This window comes from Erinaceus europaeus, chromosome 12, assembly GCF_950295315.1.
Source record: "Erinaceus europaeus chromosome 12, mEriEur2.1, whole genome shotgun sequence".
NCBI lineage: Eukaryota > Metazoa > Chordata > Mammalia > Eulipotyphla > Erinaceidae > Erinaceus > Erinaceus europaeus.
Window position 1 is genome coordinate 63,173,030 of NC_080173.1, and position 21,153 is coordinate 63,194,182.

Below are 21,153 nucleotides of genomic sequence, written 5' to 3' on the forward strand. Positions count from 1 at the left end.
TGTATTATATACAGTTAAGACTGTAAAGTAAGTGACTTCTAGGTGGTGTGAGCAGAATAGGATTAGGAAGTTTGGAAGGCAGAAAGGAAAGATTAGCAAGCACTTGAAGACATAGCTGCAAAATGAGAAACCAGCAATCCAGATGAACAGAACAAGTGTTTAATCTTATAACTTCTCTCTGGAGTATGCTGGAGCAGGTTTTATGGGAGATGGTGGCTTCGCTGATCTAGAGATGTTTTAAATCCAGCTTCCAGACCTCCATCTGTGAGGATATGTCTTGCAGCAGGTTACAGAAACCTTCTGATGCTCAGTTTCCTTGTCTGTGAGATGGAGCCAAGATGAAGTGGCCTCTTTAGTTAAGAATTAGAGCTCACTGGCCTTTCTTAAGGAGCGGCCAACCTGGAGGAACCTAAAACCAATTTGTAATCATGTAGAGGAACATCCAGCTATGAGGAGTTGTTACAGTTGCCATTGGAATTATCCACAGACGCCCCAAGCCCCCACCCTCTGTCTCCTTACTTTCAGGCTTCCTGACATGTCTCCATCTGAACCCCAGTTGATGCATGTGTATCTTCAGCTGGCTTCCTTGCCAGCCCTTCAAACCATTATTTCATCCTTGTAGGTTTTTCCAAAGCAGGATTTGCACGAGTGGTGTGTTTTCTTAAATATTTATTTTGCAGGCCATTTACTTGGCATGGCTATTTTTACAGTGAGTAAGGAGCAAGGCTAAAAATAACTTAGCTCAACCAGATCAGTTCTGCATTTGACATTTACGTGGAATTTATTTGCATCTCATCTGTTCACCTTTCTGTTTAACAGGTAGAATGTAAGAAAGCTCAGCCAAAAGAAGTCATGTTCCCACCTGGGACAAGAGGCCGGGCCCGGGGACTGCCTTACACCATGGATGCGTTCATGCTTGGCATGGGGATGCTGGGTGAGTCGGAGGTGGGGGTGGGGAGGTACTAGGGACCGGGGAGAGTAATCATTCTTGCAAAACTGCCCATTAAATGAGCTGAGTTGAATGGGTGAGTGGATGTCATCTTGTCCCACGCCTGGTTCATAAGAGGTTCTTGATATCACTAGCTCTCTTTTCCACTCTCTTCTGCAAGAGGAGCGAAAGTTCTCTGCCTCAGATCTCTCTACTGGGAATTAGAGCCCTAAGGTCTCCTAGCTGGTTTAGCTTGTGTAGGCCTAGGTCACATGTTTTCTAGAACTTGGGAGAGGAGGGGTAGTGTGAAGGGTGGGTGATAATCCTGTCTATTTAAGTGATTAACATTTTTCTATTGGGATATCAGAATTAGCATTTAAATGGATGTTTTAAATAGCCTGTTTTATTCTTTATTTGCAAAAAAAAAAATGATGAAAGACAAAGTGTGTTTGTTCTGACAAAAAAATGATCTCTCCTGGCTTTTAGAGAAATTGAGTTGCATATTATGCCCCTTCCTTAAAGGTATCTCTGTCCGTCCTGCGTAGATAATTGAAAATCTTGCCGCTTAAATGGCATGAAAGATGGAGAAAGCAGTGGAGAAGCGTAATGGCATGGGTCGCAACAATAATTAGAAATTTCAAGGCGAGAGAACGGTATTTTAGTGCAAGTTATTGTGTGTCAGGAAAATACTAATTAAATGGGATAAATGGTAGTTAATGGTAAAATTCCATTCAGGCACATGATCCTGTCTAGTTTTAATGGGTTTTCATTTGGTTTGGCTAAGAGTCACTCTCCTATATTGTTTGATAAGCTCTTTGTGTACTTTCAGATTTGCTGCTGTTTAAATCAATTCGACTTAGTTTTAAATTTATAAAACTCTCCATGGTCTTATCACTTTTTAAAAGGAATTGTATATATTTGAGGAAATAACAAGGACAGGTAAACTTATTCTGGCGAGTTTTATGGAAAGAGATGGCCCAGAAAAATCCTAAAAATAGCCAATATATTACTTCTTCTCAAATTAATATTTCAATGTAACAGCATTTCAAGGAAAACCCTTAATGTAATTATTTTTAAAAAAAAACTGGGGAAGGGTTTTAAGACTTAACATGAAGAAGAATCACAGAAGAATAAAGAAAATGTTTTTGGACCAGCTCACCTATCAAAATATCACTGTCCACAGTGTGGTTGCCCTGTTGCCTCCCCAGCCTGGCTGGAGCTCCCTGCTGAGCCTTCTCTGCATTTCCAGAAACCCCTGGGACTGCTGTCTGTTATGTCCATGAGCATAGCATGATTCCCCCTAGGTCTCTGACTGGAAGCCAGGACTACATATACTGTATCACTGAGTTACACTGATTAGCCCCTCCACCCTTCCATAGTGCATTAGGCCTGGCTATCAGTCCTGACATCACTGCCATCACCACTAACAAGAGTTTGACTGTTGAATTTGACTCACAAAGAAAACTATTTTTCGGGGGCCAGGCAGTGGTGCATTTGGTTGAGCACACATTTTACCATGTGCAAGGGCTCATTTGAGTCCCCATTCCCGACCTGCATGGGGGATGCTTTACAAGCGGTGAAGCAGGCCTGTAGGTATCTCTCTCTCCTTCTCTCCCTCCCTCTCTTCCTCTCTCTCTCTCTCTCTCTCTCTCTCTCTCTCTCTCTCTATTTTATTAGTGATTTTATATTGAATTACAAAATTACATGCCAACAGGGTTATAATTCCACACCTTTCCCACCACCAGACCTCTCTCTGAATCCCCAATGCCTCCTTTGCAAACCACTGAGGTTCTCCCAAGGTTGCAGAAATGGTTTAACTATCATCTCTACAACTATCTGTCTAGATTTGTACATAATTGCCCCCTTTTTCTCCAGGTCCAGTCCTCTCTTCCCTTCCAAGCCACTCATGATCCTATTACTACATCCAAATGTTCCTCTCTTTTTCCTCCTCTCTCTTTGGGTCCTGATGGAGCTGGAATTCAGATCCTTCTTATCTTCTTCCTTCTATCATCTCTTCCCTACTGGGAGTATGGATCAAAACTATTCTTTTTTTTAATATTTATTTTATTTATTCCCTTTTGTTGCCCTTGATGTTTCATTATTGTAGTTATTATTGTTGTTGTTATTTGATGTCGTCGTTGTTGGATAGGACAGAGAGAAATGAAGAAAGGAAGGGAAGAGAGAGAGGGGGAGAGAAAGACACCTGCAGACCTGATTCACTGCCTGTGAAGCTACTCCCCTGCAGATGGGGAGCTGAGGGCTCGAACCGGGATCCTTACGCTGGTCCTTGTGCTTTGCGCCACCTGCGCTTAACCCGCTGCGCTACCGCCCGACTCCCTGGATCAAAACTATTCTGGAGGAAGGTATCTCCTTCTCTATCTTCCCCTTCTCTCCCAATTTCTCTCTGCCCTATCAAAATAGAGAAAGAGAGGGAGAGATGGACATAGGGAACAGTGTATTTATAGTGCAAGCACAGAGCCCTAGTGATAACCCTTTGGCAATAAAATAATAATAATAATAATAATAATAATTTCTTTTTAAATTTTTTACTTATAAAATGGAAGTATTGACAAGACCATAGGATATGCAGGGCACAACTCCACACAATTCTCACCACCAGAACTCTGTATCCCATCCCCTCTCCTGATAGCTTTCCCATTCTTTATCCTTCTGGGAGTATGGACCCAGGATCATTATGGGGTGCAGAAGGTGGAAGGTCTGGCTTCTGTAATTGCTTCCCCACTGAATTTGGGCATTGACAGGTTGATCCATAATCTCAGCCTGCCTCTCTCTTTCCCTAGTGGGGTAGGGATCTGGGGAGGCGGGGCTTTAGGACACATTGGTGGGGTCATATGCCCAGCGAAGTCAGGTTGGCATCATGATAGCATCTAGAACCTGGTGCATGGCTCCTCGGCTCAGGGTCTGGTATGTGCGTGTCCTTTCTGTAGCCTGCTCCAGCTTATATGCGATCTGCTACTCTCCTCCTTGGCTCTCCTTGACTCCTGCTGTATGCTCTCTCAACCATTGACCTGCAAATCCTGCCCTCACTCTATATCCCAGCACTTAAGCTGCTGCTTTGCAGAGAGAAAGTCAGGAGTTGTAGTCAAACTGCCATCTTGGCTCCACCAAAATTCATTCATTCATTCATTCTTTTTTTTTTATTGACACCAGGGATTTACAGGGACATTAATCAATACATTGAGGTGAGGTTTCACTAGTGTAAACATAACTTTAAAAGGTGAAAACTATAATACTTATAGGCATTTGTAGAAACAAGTATACACATTATTAGTTTTTAATTCATTCATTCAGCACACACAGACTGACTACTTCCTAAGTGTCTGGCAGTCTTAGAGATACTGAGGGTGCAGCAGAGATGAAGTCTCTGATCTCTGAAAGCAGATAAACATGCTGGTCTACAAATGACTTGGAAACTGTGGAACTAAGTTTTAAACATCTTTGGCAATTCTCTCATACTTCAGAAGGTCTGATCAGAGGGAGGTTGATGAGCATAGAGTGGCAAGGTTATTCTTTCTTGATCTCTCGGTAGGGCTGCAGAAATGCTTGGAAATGGTCCTACAGCTGTTTGGGTTTCAGTTTCCACAGCTTTTGACAGAATCATAGGATAATCATCCCAGTGGGAACTCTTTTAAGAAAATGTGGTGAGAAGAAGAAGGTTCATCCTTAGGCTGAGCCTCCCTGCCACTGAGTGGGACGAAACTAGCATCACCAACACCTTAGAAAAGGTCCTTTTGAATACATAATTCAACACTGCCATACAGCAGCAAAAAGGTGCCCACAGATATTCAGCCCAGCGCATTGGAATGCCTTTGATTCTTGCTAATGAAAATAGACTCAGTAAAGACAAACACATAATTACTCTGGATATGTCTGACTCCCCATGGCCTTCTCTGCCCATAACCACATAATCCCCATGGACTTTTAACTCTTCTTGACCTTGCTGGGCACACACTATGTAACATGTTTCATGCTGAAGGAAGAGAAATAAATGCCTCCTTGCTGAGGCCTCGCCCTGGCAGGTTCAGCAGTGAAAAAACACTGCTGACCAGTGGAAGACAACCAGAGACACCCTCCATAGTGCTGTTCCTGAGAAGCCCTTGAGACATCCTGTCTGAGTGTTCCCTGACATAAAACCCTCTGCAGAGAAAGCATGCAGGAGATGTAATCAGGCAGCTGGCATTCACTAACAGGTCAAAAGGAGAGGGGCTGGAATTTGGAGCTGCATGTCTCCACTCAGTAGTAATTTCAACTGGGATTTGTCATTTCAAAAATATTTGCTGAAATCATTCCCAAGGATTGTGTTTGGCTATTTTCTGGTAGACAGAGGAAAGCCAACTTTCAATCCTTCACTTTTACTGAATATTTATTTCTTACTATTTTTAATTCGATAGGACAGAGAAATTGAGAGGGTTAGCAAGACAGAGAGGGGTAAAGAGAGAGACCAGGTACCCACAGTACTGTTTCACTGCTCATGAAGCCTCCCCACTTCAGGTGAGGGTCAAGAGCTTGAACCCCAGTTCCTGAGCAGGGTAACGTGTGTGCTCAACCAGCTGTGCCACTGCCCAGCTGCCATTTTTCTTCTAGAGCAGGGCCACCTAACAGGACTTGTATCTGCACTGCCTAAGATGGTGGCCACTGCCTGCCTGTGGCTGTGGAGCACTGAAGATGTGACTCACACAGCTGAGGCACTGACGCTTTTGTTGTGTATATCTTAAATTAAGATAAATTCAAATCAGGCAGGCCTGGAGGAGGCCTGGTTGTCCAGATGACTCTGGAGGCTGAACATCCTTACAGCCTTTGGCCTTCACACCCTTGTCTGCGAAGGACTCTCGGCACTTGATGCTGCATCTGTTTGCAAACCTCATGGAGCTGACACAGTGCCCCCAGGCAATGCTCTGCACACCACGCAGCAGATATGTCACACTCTGGCAGCTCCCTGCATAAACAACCTTCGAATCCTGTCTCTTTCAAGTCAGGGGCCTGGTTTAAGCAGTTTTCCAAGACTGAGTAGCTGAGTAACAGAACCGGAGAGGATGAATCATGCGCCTATCTAGAATGCAAACATCGTTCAGGCTGGGAGCAAATATTGAGAGCCACCATTCTGAGAGCTTTCCTAGCATCCCCCAGAGCTGACGGGCAGATTCAAATTCTGTTGTTGATTTCTGAGGGTTTTTATTCCCACCCTACAATGGAAAGCCTATCTGCAAGAAGGGTAGTCATCCAGGCAGAAGGCCTGGTTTTTTCTTTAGTGACAAGAGATAATTACTGTGGGATTGATCAGGCATCCAGAGTACTGGAGCAGATAAATTGTGCAGTGGCCAGTGCGGGAGGGGCCCAGCTGCTAATGGAAGCGGTGACTGGGTCATCTCACCGTAATGTGGCTTGATGGTGCGGCCGTGTGGGGCTGCTATAATGTGCTATTGATATGCAGCCAGCCAATTTCCTCCATGTGGCTGGGGCTGTGAGCCATTGGAGCAGAGATGGGCTGCACAGCAGTAAATGAAGAGGAAAATTGAAGTAATGTTGTATTATAAATTTATGATTTCATCTGCCTGACCCAGAGGATGTTCAGTGATTTGGGGGGGAATAGGGGGGTCAATGATAAGATTCCCCCACTTCTGGCAGGTGCCAAATTCTCATCTTTGTTGTTGAGGAGTCAGTATTGACGTGTCCAGGAAGATTGAGGTGAGGCCCAAAATCGGGGTGAGCCTCGAGTTGAAGATTTCTGGGTAAATCAGAAAGAAAGCAGTTGCAATGCAATCGTCCTGGTGGACTGAATCAGGGAGGGACTGGGCGCGCCACTGTCTTCCACCCTGGCCATCCTTAGAGGTCACACACAGGGCTCTTCCTTTTACTGGCAGGTTAACATTAAACTATTTTATTTCCCCTTGTACACTCCCGCCCCCACCACCACCTAGTGCTGAAGTCAGAAGCAAAGAAGTCATTTTTCACCCAAAAGAATCACCTAGGCAGTAGTGATCTGACTGCTGGCATACAATCTGTTTATCAATATTACTAAAATAATGGTAGAAGAAATCTAGTGCTGAAAGATCTAATTTGATAGCAGATGATTAATTTGGAGGAGAACTGAGCTGGCCAGCCATGAAACAAATATCAAGGAAGGAGCCAGTATGTGTGTTCACTCCAGGTATCAAAGATTCAATCTCTATCCCTTCTCCCTTCTTTCCCTTCCGGAGCCAGAACTTGGGGGGTTGAATTCAGGGTCATACTTGGGTCCTGCTGCCTAGCAGTTGAGACAAACCTGCCATGTCTTCATCTTATCTTATCTGGCCATCTCTCCATCTTGAGATTCCCGATGTTGCCAAATAAGTGCACAGTGAAGGAGCAGGTGGTGACCAGTTTGAGGCAGAAAGAGGTCTGTTGGACAGTGAGTGGTGACCAGTTTGGAGAAGCTCTGGCTAGAGCAAGGGAAAGGAGCAAAACTGGTCTATGTTGAGCATTCTGAATCATCACTGCTGCAAGAAACCTGCAAGACTAGAGTTCCCAGTAGGGGGAAAATGTACTGTGTGTGTGTGTCCCCCACACACGCAACGCACAAACACACACACACACACACACACACACACACAACACACAGGCATGGCCTTGGGCAAAAGGCTGGGTTGGAACCCCCACCTCTTGACATCAGTCCTGTGAACCTCTGTTCTGGCCATAGCAGATGCTACGGTATCAACAAGCACGAAGGAAGGGAGGGCTTGTGTGTCTCTTGACTTTCTAAGACATAAAAACTCTGCGAACAGCAGCCAGAAGACTAGCACACTCTATATTATGGTGCCAGAGTGCATAGAATTTAGTGACTGGTTCTTCTCTCTTTCTTTCTTTCTTTCTTTCTTTCTTTCTTTCTTTCTTTTCCTCCAGGATTATTGTTGGGGCTCAGTGCCTGCACTATGAATCCACTGCTCCTGGAGGCTATTTTTCCCATTGTTGTTGCCCTTATTGTTATTGTTGTTATTGCTGTTGTTGGATAGGACAGAGAGAAATGAAGAGAGGAGGGGAAGATGGTGGGGGGGGGGAGAGAAATAGACATCTGCAGACCTGCTTCAGGTGGGGAGCCAGGGTCTCAAACTGGGATCCTTACATTGGTCCTTGTGCTTCACACCATTTGTGATTAACCCGCTGTGCTACCACCTGGCCCCCTGGTTTTTATTTCCGTAGTCATTACCTATAGGGTAAGAAGAAGAAGAAGAAGAAGAGGAAGAGGAAGAGGAAGAGGAAGGGAAGAGGAAGAGGAAGGGAAGAGGAAGAGGAAGAGGAAGAGGAAGAAGAAGAAGAGGAAGAGGAAGAAGAAGAAGAAGAAGAAGAAGAAGAAGAAGAAGAAGAAGAAGAAGAAGAAGAAGAAGAAGAAGAAGAAACAGCTAACACCTGAAACACATGTCTGGCAACTGCCATAAACTCAGCCATTCCAGCAGCTTTCCACTAGTGTTCTGGTGGTGAGCAACAGAAGCAGCTCTGGCTACTATCAGCAAAGGAGCTGATTGGGAGGGGCGTGGGGAGCAATTGGAATTGCCAGGAAGACTGAAGAACAGGGAGCTGGGTGATCTGAACTCTGCTAACTGATAACCAGACTCAGTCTTGAACCATCCCTGTATCTTACCCTCCTGACGCCAGACCCTGAAGACTTCTACTGACCAGACCCAAATTCACAGCCTGCTTCCTAGCTGCCTGACTCAAAGAATATGGAAGGGGCCCTTTTCAGCTCCCGTGACGTGAGGCAAGCTTTTCCCTAAGACTCAACCACAGAGAAGGGGATTCAGGAGCTGGACAACCTCAAAATAATCACAAGCATCCACCTCATGGGTTACAGTGCAAGTTTAGTTTGTAGTAGTTAGTGGTGGTTGGGTGGGCAGGGCAGGGGAGATGATATGGTGTTTTATATCCAAACGCTTATTTATGTGTTAGGGGTGGGGAAGTGGGGGGCAGAGGAGCCTTGGATCTCTGTCACCAGCAGAAATACAGTCAAAGAAGGCCACACCTTCCTTCTTTGTAGTCTGCCCCCCAGGGAAAGGATGCAAAGAGTCGAAGAGGCCTGAGTGGGCATGGTGGGAGGTAGAGCGCTGGTATAATATTTCACTGGAGGATTTGGAGAAGCTCATGGAAGACAATACCAGCCCCATACCACCACTTGCCAGAGGCATCTCCTCAGGGTCCATATCCAGCCCAGCAACGACCCCTACAGGACCCTGAGATGGACCATTCACCCTAGACTGTCTGCAGAGACTGGCTAGGGAAATGGCCCAAAGCCTCATGGCCATGCTACTTGGTACACATTTGACCAACCACCAGTCTCTTCCCACCCTCCAAGGGCCTCAAGGAGAGATTGGCTCTCCTGTGCGGTGTCCCTGCTTGACCCTGGGAAACTGAGGCCCCCAGAGGCACAGGGTCAGCTTTGAGTTCCCTGCTCAAGTGTGACCCCTGTCCCAAGGACTCAAGCTGCTGTCTGGTGCTAGCACTGCAGTCTGCTGCCTCAGGAGGAGGCATTACAAGGACTTTAATCTCCTACTGTCAATAGCCTTAAAGTAAAGTACATTCAGGGTAAGCTCTCCAAATGTCAGAGCTAGGCGCAGGGCCTGTGTTTGGTGCTAGTGCCTGGCATTTACTCTGCCGGTTCAAGAAAGTATGCGGGCTGCAGGGGGTGGTCTCTCTGCCCAAATACGGATTAATTACCAGCAAGCTGACAGTTGTGCCCCCCAGGCACTGGAGATGAGTGGCCCCAAGTACTGTGGGGGGGACCCCTCTGTGGAGGAAAATTACTCCAGCTGTTTCACATCCCTGCCCTCCTTGGGGTTTCTCCCCAGGCCCCAGCAGCTGTACTCACAGGACTGTGGTCTCTCTGTTCCAGGCTATCCCAATTTCGTGGCGACCTATGGTCGTGGCTACCCTGGATTTGCTCCTAGCTATGGCTACCAGTTTCCAGGTGAGTTTCTTTGTCTCCCAGGGAGATGGGCTACATTGTCGGGGAGAAGGGGTTGACCCCTAAAGAGACACACACCTATTCAAGAAATCCCCTGTATGTGCTAAGTTTCAAATCCACTTAACTCCAGGGCTGGACTATTGCTCCAGGTTTTCTGGTTAACATGAGCATGTCGCTGCACCAGTATCTGAGAGTGGTGACTTTGCAGGGGAGGGTGCGAGGGGGGGGGCGGTTGGGGAAGAGCTGGGTGGGGTCCTCCCTTCCTTTGCCCTCCTTTTTCTAAACCCTCTAGTGTTTCTTTCTCACTGGGGACTGAACTCACAGCCTGGGGATCCCCCCCCCCAGTGTTAGCTCTCTTCCTTCCTTCTGTACCCCCCACACACTTTTCTTGTGTTGATGCTGTGCTATTGGGGGGGGGGGGCTGGTTGCTGTTTAGAGTCTCACTCCCTTTTGTGTGGTTGTCAGATTGGAGGCAGAGCATGAGATGATGGCTGTTCACACACCCATGCTGCTCCAGCTTTGAAGTAGTTGGGGAAGGCTGGGACACCACCTGAGATAGCTCAGCACAGGTGTCCTAAGGATGAGGGGAGGGTGCTTAAGTAAACCATGTTTCTCAGACTTTGCTTTTCCCCTTAGAGAGCCAGCCAGCCAGACATGGGGTACTTGGCAGTGTCTCTGTACAAAGAAAGTGAGTGGGCACTAGGAAGGGGGTTTGTCCTCCTGGTTTCTGTGCTAGGGAAGAGCATCTGTAGGAAGCTGAGTTCAGGTGGAGTTCACTGCTGGGGACCACCCCCCTAGATCAGGAGGCCTGGGGTGTCAGAGCTGAGCAGCAGGAGGGCACAAAGGCTGTGTTCCTGTGGGAATGGTGCTCTGAAGCCTTTGGAGAGAGAGAAAGGCAGGACTGGGTGAGGGTGCATGAGAGCTCACCTCAGCTTTTCCCTCAGAATGACCTTTGGGGTGGGATGTTTCAAGACTTTGGGGACACTTGAAGTGATGTCTTACATGGACAAAATTCTCAGCAAGTGACAGAGGCCCTTGGCCCTTGTCCTGGTGCCCACAGCCATAGACAGGCCACCTGGCCTCTCTAGGCCTCACTTCTGGCTGCTGCAGACCAGGTATTTGAGTAGGTTAGTTGCTGGACTCTGTAGGGGTAAGGATGGGAGGGCAGACTGGTCCAGGCAGTAGCAGTGGAGGTAGACTGTATGGAAGGACGCCCCTGATGTGTCTCCTGTGGTCGTGCAGTCTCCCAGTGGTTCAGGCTCCATGGAATCTTCCACAGGCTCCCCCATGGCAGGTTGCAGCTTCTGTGGCCAAATCTCCTTGGAAGCAGAAAAGCAAAAGCCACTGTAGGCCAGGCACAGTGCAGAGTCCACTCGGTGTGCACCTCCTCTGAGAACCTGCCCTCAGAGCCCTGGGAGCTGGTGTGGGGAGTTTCAGGGAGAATGCTCCGAGACAGGGACCCCAGCTACCCAGCCCTTCCCATCGGCTAAGGAGGGAGAAGAGACGCAAAGTGGCTTTGGAGGACCCAGCTGTTTATCACTTGTCGTCGCCAGCTCCTGCAGCTTAACACATCAGCTGGGTTTGAATGGGACAGAAATCAAGCTTGAAAATGTGCAGACAGAGGCTCCCTGGCCCTTGAGATGCGATTGTTCTGCCCTTCTCTCCATCCTTAACATTTTCATCCTGGAGGTGTTTTGGTTGTCTTCACCAATAGCTATCAGTGACCACAAAGAGCATCAGGGTGTGGACTGGGCAGAGATAGCCTCGTGGTTGGACCTAGTAGCCTCCTTTGTCCCTTGTTAGGAGTCAGACTAGTTTCAGAGTCTGTCCCTAGCAGGTCCCCATGCCCTAAACCCCAAGAGCTACCTCATGAGGAGTGGTAGCTCTGTCCAATCCAGGTGCCTCCCCAGGCAGTAGAGAGATCCAACTTCAAAGCCCTGTGATTCTGCAGTCAAAGCTCAGGAAGCGATGGCTGCCCTCAAGAAGTAAGCTCAACCACTTGGCTCAGGGAACTGTTGAATGCTAACACCTGCCTCATGGCAGTGAGAGATGTCTCTAGTGGGTCTGGCTTTCCCCTCTCCCCTGTCAGACTGAGTCCTCTGTGCTGATGACTTTTAGAACACTGGTGTCTCCCCATGAGATAGTCCTGATGTTTTTCTTTGTGACTTTGTTTTTGCTGTGCCCTCCCTGTGCCTGTTCTACGGCTCCCCATCTCTGGTCTGTCTTACAGTGGGCATGGCCCCATGTCTCTTCCAGGCCTTTTCATTTCCCTCCTGGTGGGGCAGTAAAATGTGGAAAGCTGAGAGAAATAAAAGGAGACCAGGCTCCGGAGAGCTGCTGACACTTCTCCCTATGTGCTTTCACTCAGAGCTATGAAGCCCAGGCGCCTGGCTGATCCTTTTACCAGAGGTCCTCCCCTTCTTCCTTGCTGTGTGTGCCCATCTTGTCTGGTTTCCACTGTCCTCAGTGGAGCCCCAGTTATCCTATGGCAGCACAGGTGACTCAGGCAACACCAGCCTCTGCTCATAACTAGGGTTCCGTGAGAGTAAGTGAGACCTGCCAAGAGTGAGGACTCTGGATGAGTATTGGGGACAGAGATGGCTCACCAGGTAGTGTCCTTGCCTTGTCATGTGTACAGCCCAGGTCCAAGCCCCGGTACCAGAGGAAGATCCAGTGTTGTGGTGTCTCTCCCTCTCGGTCTATCTGTCTGTCTTTACTTCTGAGTGAGAAACTGGTCTAGTATAGTAAAATTAAGCAAGATCTCAGTGCAGGAAAAAATAAAATAGCATTAGAGTGACCAGTTGCAGTTCTTTGCTAGAAAGTTCGAGGGAAGACCAGCCACTGTGGAGACGGCTCCACCGTCAAGGTGCAGAAGTCTTCCCAGGCACCACCAGCACCACCCCACCTGCAGCCTGGGAACCGGGACTCAGATGCGAATGATAATGATCCTCATTGGTGTTCTCCCATGTCCTCTCTCTCCCCCTCTGGGCTATTCATTGCAGTTTAATCTATTAATTTCTGTTCTTATTTCATTTTGCAGAATATTTGCCAATTTCACAAGACATGGTTTTTATCAACTAGCTCTTCAGAGAGGCATAACACATTGGGGTTTGCTACCATTGCTAGAGAGAGGACACAGACTCGGCCGGGCCACCTCAGCTTCTGTCAGTGCCCACTGAGACTGTCCTAGCTGCCTGTTGGAATGGACTTTCTTTTCTCACTTTTAGTTCATGGAGAAGACTCATCTCCTCATTGTTTCTCTCAATCATTTTTTTTTTATTTTACTTTCTAGTCTCTTCCCGCTTTGCTTCTTGAACATACTGTAATGTATAAGGCACCTACCCTGTCCCCTATTTCCCAGAATGTGATGGGGCCAGAGGGGAACTTCTCACAAACTTTGGAGAGTCTTCCAGGGAATCCCGGAAGAAGATGACAAGTTACTTTAAATTAACAGGCAAACAGTCTTGTTGGAACATTTCATGGGATGAGCTGCTAAGTGTTGTTAGTTCTCAGTGGGTGGAAATGCCTAATAGGATTCCCTGTGTCCTGTTTGTGGTTGGACAGAACCAAAAATGAGTGAAAACGCGCACGCACGCACAGACACACAGACACACACACACACACACACACACACACACACACACACACACACACTTCAGTAAATACTAATGTGAGAAACTTCATGGAGAGGAGTAACTATATAAACACTATCTTGTTTCCTTTGTCTTTTGGGGGCCACTCCCTCATGTAGTGGCCCCTAAATAAGCACACTTAGTGTCTCAAGTAGAGACACTAAAGTCACCTACTGAAGTCTCCAGCACTGTAGGCACTGATCCATACTGGGGACATCCCCCGGCCCCTTGTAACCCACTTGCCTGGCCACTGCCATACAAGGGCCACTTGGCCCCCTAAGGTGGGAAGGGGCACCACACAGAGGGCCCACCTGGCTCAGTCACACTCCTCAGCCAGCACCCCCAGAAGGGCTTTCTTCTCCCCTAGTCCCCACCCTCTTCACTTGAAATCTCCCCATTCCCTAGGTTAATGAAGTACAGTTCAGCTGGACCCTCAAGAGCCCCCGCTTGTTCATCCTCCATAGTCTGTGAGAAGTGACCCATGTGCACTGATCAGATGCACTGATGTGAGCATGGCATCCATTTGGATGACAGTGTCCTTGAGACTCCCCACCTGTGCTGTTTTGCTTATCTCATTGAAGATGCTTGATGTAATGATCAGTTAGCTTCCTTTTATTTTCCCACAGGCTTTGTGTGTGTGTGTGTGTGTGTGTGTGTGTGTACTTTGTTTTCTGTTTTTTAATCTGTATGGCTCCCCCCCACACACCTTTATTTTTATTCTGCTGTGTATTGCTTTGCTTTGGTGAACTTGCCCTAGAATGCTTGCCTCACAAACGTTTTAGCCATTGTGAATTTGCTTCATCTCTGTAAATAGTTCGTCTGTGCTTCTCCCTAATGACGTTTTCTTTTTCCCCCTTGTAAGCAACCAAGGTAGAAAAATAAATTGTTTACCACGGACATGCTGTGTGCTACCGTCTCTTAGCCTGACAGTGTCCTGTTCTCGCTCCGGGGGAGGTGAATGCACCAAATAACTGGGGCCGCTGACAGCCGAGTGCAGTTTCTGAAAGCATGCTAACTCCCTCTGGCTGCAGCCTGTCCCCAGCTCTCCCTGATTCCTCATGTCCCTGCTCTTGCTGGAGGTGGTCTGTCCTTGAGCAGCACTTCCACACACAGCAGCCACAAGTTTCACACACCCACACCCCTTCTGTCACTGCTGCCCTCAACTGACAGCACCACTGGAGCAGCTGGGGCTCTTCACATCTGAGCACCAGGTGTGTGGGAGCTCATGTGCGTGCTTGTGCCCACCAGACCCTGCATGTTCTGCACGTGCCTGGCTTCCCTACTCCCCTGGGCAGTGCAGGGCAGAGGAGGCACCTGTAGTAGTGCAGTGGAAGAAGTGCTGGGCATCCTTTCAGGTACCATTTGGCCATGTAGTAGCCGTGTGACCTTGAGCAAGTTACTTAGCTCTCTCAGCCCTGGGGACAATAAGAATGCCTTGTTAGCGTATTAGAACTAAGTTGGATAATTCGTACGTGTGAGTGTGCCTTGTAAATTGGTGAACATTTTGCATCTGGAAGTAATGGACATTGATGTTTTTATTATGGCAGTCCCTGGAATGAACTGAGTCTTCCTCCTCATCACCCCAATGAAACTGCCTGCTGGTGACTCCGAAACAAGGGCTTTGCAGGGCTTACAAAGCCAGGTCAAGGAAAGGTGGACATATGTCCCAGAGAAACGACATGCTTCCAAAGTAAACCAGATATGAAGAAAGTAAAGTAAGGGAGTACAAAATAATGATTTAAACAAAATAAGAAGTTGATTTTCTCGCCCATCTCTTAAAAACACATAAAAGCTAGGATATGCTTCTGTCGCATTAAGAGCCTAGGTTTCTTCTCTCTTTTTGTTCTGTCCTCCTCCATCTAAGACTCCACCTCATTGTCTAAGAAAGTTGCTCCAACACTCACCATTTATATACTCGTCCCAGAAAAGAGCATCTCTTCTCTTAATTTTTTTTTTCTTGAAGCCATGTGTGCTGCTTACTGGTCAGACCTTAGTTACATTTCCAGTTTCAGCTGAAGGGAATCTCAGAAGTGTTTTTAGTCCAGGTACCATATGTCCAGCTTAGTAGTAATAATTAATAATATTTTTAAATGGGGTGTAGCCTTGTACTAAAGAAGAAAAATGGAAGATATATGGGGCACAGCCATTTCTCCCACCAACCTGAGAGAGAACGTGGGAATAATGATCCAGTGGATGGGGAGCATCCTGGGTAGGAAAGGGGGAGATTAGACTTGAAAGAGCTGGGCTGAGTCACAGGTTCAGAAATTCAAGTCTGATATATATATATATATATATATGCTGATCCTTCCATATATGCTAAACCAACATAGGATTTTAAGTAGAGGAGTAATTCAATATGGTCAAATTTCCAAAGTGTATCCGGAGAGATCTGGAGAGGTGGACGGTCAGCATGGAAACTACAAGGATGAATTCAGAAGCATGTTTCCCTTTCTGCATCCCTACCTCTGTTTCTCCTTTTTCTTGGCTTCATTCTTCTCTCTTACCTTAGGACTGACTGGTGGCCCTTTGGGGGACAATTTCAACACTAACAGTTAGCACGGGGTTAACAAGATGCCAAAGACTTAGCTACTGGTATGGCCTCAGTCTTGGAGCATTTGGAGCCATCAGGAGAGCCAGGCTTGCCTCCCAGGCTCAGTACTCCCTCCAGGACACTGTGCAAGTCCCAGGTAGGGAGACCTTGGGCTCTGGTTCTGGAAGTACCAGTTTGCACCTCTGCCTCTTCAACTATGGAAGCCTCCATGTCAGAGGCCAGGGTTGACGGCTACTGCCTTCCTGGAGCAATCATTTTCAGACCAACTCCCACCTCAGCAGAAAGGGGTCTTGTGATGGATCAGTGATGCCTGTGTGTTGCTGGGTCAGGAACTCATGCTTACTTGCCACTTATTTTGCCTTCCTTTTTTCTGACAGTGTTTTGGTTTGGGATGGTGCTCTGCCACTCTAAAGATGACAGTACTGGAGAAAGGGGCGTGGCCCCGTCAGTGTCAAGGCTACAGCACCTCATCTGGTCTGAAGCAAAGGCACAAGCTGAGTGCTTAGTCTTATCTGGAGAGGCTTAACTTGACTGTAAAAAAGCAGAGTGCTTAGGAGAGAAAAGAGTTCACCTTTAGAGGATGATGTCACCACTCTTGGCCTTGACTTCTGAGAAGGGACAGTTTCCTGAACCAGTTCACACACTCCTCCTGTCAGTTCTATCCAGTTCACATCATTTTGTAAGAGTGTTCAGAAATACTGTTAACTAGGGTCCTGCCTGAGTTGGTAAAATCTGCCACAGCAAGGCCCTGGCTCCAGTGCCCTTTCATCCACCTGCTCCTCCAGCCTGTATAAGTGGTAAAGACCCCATGCTTGGTCCCCATGGGAGAGGCCATTACTGATCTTTCCTGAGTGCCGGTTTCCTGATCTCATCCAAGTCTGCCGTCTTATCACAGGAGGTGGCCTCAGGTCACAGTGGTGGGATCACAGACCAGTGTTTAGGATCACTGCCCACCCCGCCTTGGTGGGGTATGATTCAAACACCAGGATTCTCCTCCTTCTTAAGGTTGTACTTGGCTCTTCTCTCACCACTCTGCCAGAGAAGTAGCTTGGTGAACCCTCAGACACTGCCCCTTCTCACTGGATTCCAGAGTGGAGCCCACTGAGCAGTACTGCTTCCTCACTAGCAGGGAAACCTGCCTACACACACACACACACACACACACACACACACACACAGTGGGCTAGTTGGTTGGATTCCAAGGTGCACTGACATAACTGGGGACTCAGATACCCACAGCTAGGTGTCTCAGCACCCTGAACAGAGAGGCTCCCTGGTGAAAGTAGGGCCCTTCCTGCCACAGCAGCCCTTGCTGTCTCATTACATCTGTCTCATTACAGCCTCTAATCCACACAGCTCTAGGGATTACCCCCTCCACAGAATGATTTGCAGGCAGTTTCCATCACAAGCCAGCTCCTCCCATGGCCAGTCCTCCCTGGTGCCACCTGGCCCTATGTGTACTGGGATTTGTCCTCTCGTTCGAATATTAAAGGCGAGCTTAGCTAGGAAGGCTGTCTGCTGCTTTAGGAAAAGATGGGGAAGAGGAAGCAGCCAGACATACTGGATCTGGGGTGGAGGCCTGTGGATGGAGAAGGCCCCTCTGTGCTCTTTTCTCTGGAAATCCAGGAGCTGTGGCTGTTCCCAGATGGAAGCAGAAATGAGGAGTCTAGTGGGCACTTAATATATGTCTGAGCAAATGAACTGGAGCAGTCAGAGTTGATAGGAATTGTGGTTTTGCTTGTCATCAGTGTTCCACACCTCTAGAAACTCCTCGATGTAAAGGAAAGGGAATGGGGCTAAAAGCACACTTGGGCTCCCTGGTACCCCAGCACTGTGTGCTGCTCAGGCAAGAAATGAGGAGATTGGAGGTGTGAGTCCCCTCTGGGCCTCAGATTACCTCAGTTTCAGTAATGAAGGAAAGAAGTTTCAGGGAGGAAAGCCCCTCATGTCAGGGCTATAGCAAGGTAAGTTCTAGTTGAGTCATCTGGTCTGAAGCAGAGACATCTGTCAAATGGAGCTATTGATTTTTGCCTTTTCCTCCTCACTGGGACCCTCTTAACTGACCTGGTGCTTGGGTGAAAAGGCGATGCCTGTTCTAGGTAGAGATTGCTTATAAGCCAGCAATGCTCTAGCTGGCTCCAACAGGGGCAGCAGTGAGCATGCTGTGACCAGGACTTTGTCTCCTTGCCGTGAGCTCTAGTACTAGCAGACCCCCAGCCCCAAGCACTGCCTTTCTCAGTTCCCCTCTCAGTTTTCCTAGGCTCACAAAGTCCCCGTAAGCCTGACAGCAAAAACTCAGTGACCTTTCTTCAAGCTTCTTAGTTTTAATTGCCTTTAGCAAAACAAGTAGAAGGTTGCAGCTTTAAAAAAAAAAAAGTTTGAACCTGGTTAAATGAGCATATTATAGTGCACAGGGACCAAGATTCAAGCCTCTGGTCCCCATGTAAAGGAGGAAGGTAGTGAAAGGACTCTCTCTCTCTCTCTCTCTCTCTCTCTCTCTCTCTCTCCCTCTTTCTCTTTCTCTCCCTCTTTCCCTCCCTCCCTCCCTCCCTCCCCTCTATTTCCCCATTCCCTCTCAATTTCTCTATCCAAAAGTGTGAATTTAAAGGTCTGTGACAGTACCAGGCCAAAACCAGGCAGGCAAATGTGTGGCTCCACTCCTTCTTCTTCCCTGAGCTAAAAGGAAAGAGCAGAGTCCTTCCCAGAGACACTTTCTTTGAGTCTAGGTCAGCTATGGCTGGGGCTATCCCACCCCACCCCAGGCCCTGCCTCAGCTCCCTGCAGCCCCCTGGCCTCCTGCCGTCACACTAAGCCACCGAAGCTGGAGCTCACGCTCTTGATAAAATGTACCTTTATCTCTCACAAGAAAATTATAAATTTTATCTATTAAATCCCTTTGGGTGTGAAATGTCATGTAAATTAATAGGATTTTAGAATAGGAAGGCACCGAGGGGAGTGCTCAGCTCCGCTACTGTTATTACCTTGGGCAATAATAATAAAAATAGAAATAAAAGTTATTATTCCACTTACTGAGCACTTACCAAGTGCCCAATAACGTGCTGAACAGCCAGTGCTGACACCTCATTGAATTTCTCAGCATCCCAGCACTGAGACATCAGTAGTTGCCTCTACAGAGGACGAATATGAGGTTGTCCCAGGCCATGCCATGAGTGAGTAGTGGAAAGGACGTTCCTACTACCCCTTTTTTTAAGCCCCCCCCCATTGTGTACAGTTTCTTTTAACCTTGCTGAACCTGAATATCTTCCCCTATTCAATGGAACTGTTAAATCCTCCCTTGTAGGATTGTGTGAGGGCTCACTGAGATGGTGGCCCTAGCGGTAGCATACCTGCTTAAGCACACGCATTACAGTGTGCAAGGACCCAGGTTCAGGCCCCTGGTCCCCACCTGTGGGGGGGGGGCTTTATGAGTGGTGAGGCAGGGCTGCGGGTGGCTCTGTGTCTCCTTCCCTTTCTGTCTATCCCGCTCAATTTCTCTTGGTCTCTACCTAATAATAAATAAATAAATATATATTTTTAAAAAACTAATGCAAATCTTTCTTATTTCTGCCATTTCAAAAGTCTTCTTTTCCTTGTTTTAAAATGTATGTAAAGTCATTTCTGCGATCTTGAGTGGCTTTGCAAAGATTTCATTCCTTTACCCACTTCACTTGAGGAAGTCAATGGAATCTAGTGGGTATCCACTGGCTGTGGAGCCATACTGCCTTATGAAAACTACTTGGGCCAGAAAAATCGTGCTGGTAGGGACAGAACACAGGGTTTGAGAGAGCTTAGCAGACTAAAGAATTTTTCAAGATTAAGTTTTAATTCTGAGGAGAATCCTCTATCTTAAAAAAGGGGGGGGGGTAAAATAGTTACTGCAGGTGTCTCCCTCCCAGTCTTCCCCCTCCCCTCTTAATTTATGTCTCTTCTATCCAAGATAAAATCATTTGAGAGAGATGTGGCCCTAGAAAGTACTGCAGTGATAGGTGCTACTACTACTATCAGTTGGATGATTACACTGATCACAATTTCTCATCAACCAGGCCAAGCTTATTTTTACTTTATAGGCCAGAAAGCAAGGCTAGGGCAAGGGTATTCTTCCATTCCATTCACCCTTTCAACTAGGGCTGGTCAGCAGTGTGGTGTGACCTATGTGCCATTATAAATGTCATATATTTCTGTGCTGGTTGGTAAGGAGCAGGTGCCCTGAGTCCTCAGGGTGCCTCCCCACCACCCAAGCTCTTCTCTTGCCTCCCTGACCCTCTGCCCATCTGTGAATGCCCAACACCAATACTCAGTATCTAGAACTCCGTCTTTCCGAAGACAAAAAGGGTTGGGGCATACAAGTCACTGGGAAGGGAAGCTGAGGTTGCAGGTGTTATTCTACCCATAGCCCGTTTGTGGTTAGCATGAGAACCTGGAACCTTCTTTCAGCAAACAGTCTTGGAGTACTCGTGCCATTCAAACATTTCCTGTCCAGGTCCCCAGAGGTAGGAACCACAGGGCTAGTGTTTGGAACCGTGCTGTCACAGAAACATTGCAAAGACCCCTTCAGTTGAAGGCAGATGAGGACACCCCAAAGAAGCATAGGCCCTTTAAACTACATGGCTCAGCAAGAGACCTCGTGAGGAAGAAATAGTTTTGACATTCTCAGGCAAATGGACATCTGAAATTTCAAGAACGGGTTGGTGTGAAAAGCCAACTGAACGGTGAGCACTAGAGGAAACAATACTTAGACCAGTAGCTAGTCCCATGGGTGGTAGGAGGACAAGTGTCTAAAGACAGAAATTCAGTTTCTATTGAAGAGGCAGCACACTGTATAAAAGTAGAAACTCAAAAAAGAGGGGACAGTCTGGGATCCTTCTTGTTGCACACCTGGCCTTGGGGGCTCAGGCAGATGGGGTGTCCCCTAGCCATCCAGGACAGGACAGGACAAGCTTCAGCATGAACTCCCTAAGGCAGCATTATTGCCCTTGAGGTCTTGTGGAGAGAGTGATGCAGAGCTGTATCCATGTAAGGCTGGGAGTCAGGGCCCTTATGCTTAGGGGATGTGTAGTCATGTTTGAGGCTGGCAGGCCCTCTGGCCAGC

General features: G+C 47.5%; 1 protein-coding gene across 7 annotated transcripts in view; it reads left to right on the forward strand.

The window, feature by feature from the left end:
* MSI2 (musashi RNA binding protein 2) overlaps positions 1-21,153 on the forward strand; it is a 434,263-nt gene that overhangs the window by 378,734 nt on the left and 34,376 nt on the right. For 6 of the 7 annotated variants that reach the window (XR_009553096.1, XM_060203807.1, XM_007526695.3 and 3 more), the window contains exons 9-10: positions 820-934; positions 9,810-9,884. Coding sequence is in view for 6 of the 7 variants with exons in the window: in XM_060203807.1 (XP_060059790.1) it covers positions 820-934; positions 9,810-9,884 (190 nt within the window). In the remaining variant the exon portion in view is untranslated. Of the gene's footprint in view, positions 1-819; positions 935-9,809; positions 9,885-12,921; positions 13,475-21,153 lie in introns of those variants that run through there. The other variant, XM_007526697.3, reaches the window with a different exon arrangement.